At 37.8% G+C, this 5581-nt stretch overlaps 1 protein-coding gene across 1 annotated transcript; it reads right to left on the reverse strand.

Annotated features, from left to right (window-relative positions):
• Positions 1 to 3232: 3232 nt before the first annotated feature.
• LOC130966222 (uncharacterized) lies at positions 3233 to 4375 on the reverse strand. Its single transcript, XM_057891006.1, has one exon. The coding sequence runs from the start codon at positions 4373 to 4375 to the stop codon at positions 3233 to 3235; it is 1143 nt and encodes a 380-aa protein (XP_057746989.1).
• Between the last annotated feature and the right edge of the window lie 1206 nt (positions 4376 to 5581).

Genomic DNA, 5581 nt, shown 5'->3' on the forward strand with positions numbered 1-5581 from the left:
GTAAGAACTGGGGAGTTCTTAGTAGGGTCGGGGTTATTAGTTAAGTTCATTAATTCTATGTTGTTTGGCAGATGAATAACAGAATATAGATGAGCAGTAAATAGAAGACAGATAAATAGAGAAAATAGAGAAAACAGAAAAAGATCACAAACAGGAGAATACAAGAAAGTAAAACACAGACACAAACACAGAGAATAGAATATAAACAAAGAAAGCATACATTCATGCAACAATCATAATAGAGAAAATGCACAACCAAGTATGATGCATGTCTGTCCTATGCAGGCCATGAGCTCACGTGTCGGTTTACACCCTGCATCCCGACATTACCTAGGAACAAGTCCCAGATATGGCTTCCCTTTGTGTCCTTAGTGCATATGTGTCGGTGGTAAGAATACCACTCCTTCGTGACTACCGGCAGTCGGCGCAAAGCCCGACCCCATAATATACGCACAAGGGGAAACAGTGATCCTCAGTTCGTGGGCATCCCCGAGATCAATTCACAACAATAAAATAGAGATCTTCAGTTCGTGGGTTATTCCCCGAGATCATTACACAATAACATAGTGATCTTCAGTTCGTGGGTTATACCCGAGATCAACATACAACGATTCATGGGTTATTCCCGTAATCAATGATTATCAGTCCGTGGGTTTTTCCCGCTTATAAAACAAATAACAATTTATGGGTCTTCCCGAGATCAATGATCATTCAGTTCGTGGGTACTTCCCGAATTCAACCAATTATCAGTTCATGGGTGTCCCCCGTAGTTAAACAACTAACAGTTCGTGGGGTATTCCCACCTTTTATCGTTTTTCGTTATCCTTTCTCAACCTCAACAAATCCACAAATCAATCTTCATTTCCTTTTTCCCTTTGAATCCTTAACACATATTTCTAAACCTTTCTTAACTTTCTCTTTATCTCTTTACTCTGCTCTAATTACTCTGTTTTCTGTATCTCTTTATTTTTCTCTGATTACTATTTCCTTTATATATATGTTACTCTTCTTTTCTTTATCTCTTTTCTCAACTCTGATTATTCTGTTCTCTGTGTTTCCCTACTCTCCTCTGATTTTCTCTGCTTAACATATATAGTTGAAGCTTATGTAAATTTCGGTATGAATAGTTAGCCTGTCCCAAGTATAGGTTCATTAAGTCTATACTGAAATAGTTTAACTTTTCATATAATACCTAACCCTAGTCGCAACTCAAGGACTAACTATGTTGCCCTAGTTCGTTCACTAATCTCTGTCTGTTTTTCTGCCATTAAAACATTACAGACTTTTTCTTTGACTTTTATCTTTTCTTCAACCTTTATCTTTTCTTTATCTTTTCCTCACTAACATGTTATTACCACTCCCTAAGTGTTTTATGAAGGTAATTATGAGATTCTGCACTTAAAGTTGTCTTTCTAAAGCTTTTACAGAAAACTGCCTTTTTCGCATTATTTTATTATTTTTATTAAAATATTATTTTTAATTAAATATTATTATTTAATATTTTATTATTATTTATTATTTTATTATTAAATTTTCGAAAATTAACTTTACTTTAACCTTTAACCTTTAAAATTCACTTTTTACCACCCGTAACTTTTAATATTTCTACTTTTACCACCCTAACTTTCAGAAATTACAAAATAACCCCTCAAACACCAAAATAATTACTTCCTTGCCCTTTTATGAATCAAAAAGGTGTTCTTCATTGTTCTTCACCACACTCAAAGTGTTCTTCGTGTTCTTCATAAATTCTTCAGATTCTTTCTCTGTTTTCACCCGTTTTTCAATCTTTTCAGCAACCGATTTTTACCAAAATTCATAATAAATTCCTAGCCACTAAAACCCCATCTTTTTCACATGATTTCAACACAAATTGAACTTCAATTTAGGGCCTAGGGTTCGTTTTTCCAGCAGCCACAAGAACACATATTCATAGCTTGAATTTCATCAAATTTCATCAAAATTTCACCAAATTTTCACCAAGAATCATTCATATATGCAACCAATTTTTAGCACAGCCAAATAATACAACATTCACACATCTCAAACACAAATAATCAAGATTAATTTCGTGACACCCTACCTTGATTTTGCTGCTCCTAATTCAGTTAGACTTTCAGGTGGTCCTTAAGCACTTTTTCTTCCTAAATCACATCAAGAACAACTTTAAATCCACAAACTCTCAACTGACCAAATCTCCCTCAGCACGTTAGGAAGAGATATCTCACCTTAGACTTGCTGGAAATTAACGTTTCTTGGCCCTCAAGTCAAGTTAAGCATGATTCCTAAGGAAAAACATCAAGAAAACACATGTTTACATGCTTTTCCTTGAAAACCAAATTGAAGAGGGAGGGAGACAGCCATCTCACCTTATTTCCAGCCTTGATATGTTATATGGTTATGTAGAGGAATAAGAGAGGATCATTTTGGTGAAATCGGAGTTTTGATTTGAGTTTTAGTTCAGAAGAAATCAAGCTTTGAAGATTTATGAACCAAGAACTTTCTCTCCTTTTTCTCTTGGTGATTTTCGGCCACAATGAGCAAATGAGGCAGCCTTGGGGGTTTTGGGGGTGTAAGGTGAGTTGTGATTGGTTGAATTGGAGGTGGATTAAAATAATATTAAAATATCTCTGGTGTATAACTACTAAAACTAGGTGTATCGGAACACTTGTAAAAACATCTCTAAAAATTATTTTATGAGCTACTAGCATAAATGATACTAGTAACATATTTATTATGAGAATAAAACATGTATGATGAGGCCTTAGCATTGCTAAAGTCATCAGAGAGTGCTGGTGCTAAGCTGCACCAGTAAACCGTAAACCCGGTTAAACCGATTTTCTGTTTTTAACTAAAACAGACCAGGTAACCTTATAATATATTTCAAGCAACTTCTAATACTAATATAATGATAATATTATACTATTATCTTTCTTCTCTCATGAATCGAGTCCGGTTCATCAAACTGAGCCTATTTACGAAAACTAGAATCAAAACTCCTAACCGATACGGTTCAAAAACTAGGTTCTCCGTGGCCGCGTTGTCGAGCTTGCCTCAAAAGAGGTTTTGGCTTAAAGATGTCATAATGACAATGAGGATTGAGATGCTTGATGATATATAATAGGTCTTCCCTTTACTGATCTTCCGGAGAAATCCGTGTCTTCAGAAAAGATCTAGCGTACTCGAAAATTGGGGTTGTTACATTCTACCTTCCTAAAAGAAAATTTTGCCCTCAAAATTTGAGGCGTAGGTAAAAAGTTGCAATGATATCTGACTTAAGCAAATTCTTAGCATAGAACTTACCTCGAGCGATAGATCCAAACTTTATAGTGTTGCCAGCAGACTCATCTACCATTCTTTTCCGACAGTCTCTTGCCCGATGTCCTTCCTTATTACAATAGTAACATAAACCTGTTCTAACCCGGCAAAGCCTACTACCATGGTTCTTTCCACAAGTTGGGCATATTACACCATTCTGAGCTTGGTGAGGTTGACTCTCATGTCCTTGTCGAATGTCACGGTTATTGTCACTACCATTATTGCGAGTTAGAAGGCTGACAGCTCGGTGGTTTCCATTCCAATGCTGGAATAGACCAATGGCTTTAAAGTTGTGACCTTGAGGGGCTAAATTCTGAACAAAGTCTCTTTGTAAATCCTCCCTACGACTTGCTCGAGCTATTGCCAACTTCTTTGAACATTCTTCCACTAGTTTACTTTTATTCACTAGTTCAGCAAAATTTCGTATCTCTAGCGGAACAACAGAATTCATCAGTTCTTCTCGGAGTCCTCCTTCAAACTTTAAACACTTCCATTCCTCAAAGTCTGCTGGGTTCCCTTGACAAATCTTGGAGAAACGACACAAGTCATCGAATTTACGGGCATACTCAGCAATAGTCATATCTCCTCGTTTCAGCTGCATAAGCTCCATCTCCTTGGCATCACGTGCTGCTCTCGGGAAATACTTCTTATAAAATTCATCCCTAAAGGTATCCCAAGGAATGTCATTTTCATTCTGTTGCAGTAGTCGCTGTATCCCCTGCCACCAATGCTCCGCTTCTCCTTCCAGCATATAAGTAGCGAACTCCACGTGTTGGCCTTCCGGAACATGCTGCGCCCTCAGTGATCGTTCAATACCTCGAAACCAGTTATCAGCGTCAGTCGCAACGAGTGTACCCTTGAACTTAGGCGGATTAACCTTCAAAAAGGTCGCAAGGGTCATAGGTCTTTCAGGATGCCCTAAGTTGTTCTCATCATTCCTACTATCTTCCCCATGCTCATTCTCATTCCTGTTTCTCACTCCAAGACGGTCAACAGCCCTAGCCGCTGTAACTGCAGCCTCACGCACTGCCTCAGCTACAGCGTTCATAGTAGTCATAAACGTTTCCTATTCTCTCTCTCGGTTATCACTAGGGGTTCCTTCTCGCGCACTCCGTCTCTGTGGTCTCATTGTAGTCCTGTTCACACCAAACAATCGTTATTAAGGTGATCAGTCTCAATACCTCAAGTTAAGTGTGAACATTCCCAAAATAAAAACATAGAAACGATCATGCAACACATATCATTGAGATATCCTATAAGCATGAGACACACAACAGAGTCTGCAATGAAGCATAGTCAGTCCACTCCCCAGGCTCTACTGAGAACGAACTGCTCTGATACCAAATTGTAACGACCCAATTTCTGGTACGTCATGATCATACTAGAAACTGAGCGCTACCAACTTGTCTACCTAATTATTATCTATTATTTATTATATGAGCCTGATTCGTTTTTAAAAGCGTAGTTATTTTACGAGGTACTTTTTTTTTTGAAAAACATTTGGATTAATAAACAGAATCATTCATAAGCAATTCACAAATAATAATAGATAAAACAGTTATAGACAACCACACATAAATACATCTCAAGCAGTTGATAACATTCCGTGATCCAGCTTTATTAGAACATAGACTGTTAGTTAAAACACCCCTAAATATAGCTAGATAATAACTATATACATATATATACATACAACATCCCAGGTCCTGACTTGTTCAAGAGGTCCCTAAGCTGGCACCCAGGCTAGCCTAGACTCTATACTCACCTAGTCCCTCTAAACTACTAAAGCGAGGGAAAGTACGTTCTAAGTCTTCAAAACTCAAGTCAGGTGGAACATCATCAAAAGGTAGAACATCATTTGTTACTCCTCTGCACGATCAGACATTGCCATATGACGTTTCTCTGGTACCTCATCAAGTAGCCACACAACAGGAGTCTCGTACACAGGATTTTGGTTAAAGTTTACGTACAAACGGGGTGCGGACATTGGCTGGTCTCACAGTATATACATATAAACAGAGAATGGGATTTACCCTAGACTCAGAAGACTACCTAGAGCGGAATCCTTTTTGCAAACGGTCGTCAGTGAACTACGGAAAGAAACTCTTGCTTCCATCTGAAGGGGGAAGGGAGAGAGAATGGGTAAGAACTGGGGAGTTCTTAGTAGGGTCGGGGTTATTAGTTAAGTTCATTAATTCTATGTTGTTTGGCAGATGAATAACATAATATAGATGAGCAGTAAACAGAAGACAGATAAATAGAG

The sequence above is a fragment of the Arachis stenosperma genome, chromosome 3, assembly GCF_014773155.1.
Source record: "Arachis stenosperma cultivar V10309 chromosome 3, arast.V10309.gnm1.PFL2, whole genome shotgun sequence".
Lineage (NCBI taxonomy): Eukaryota > Viridiplantae > Streptophyta > Magnoliopsida > Fabales > Fabaceae > Arachis > Arachis stenosperma.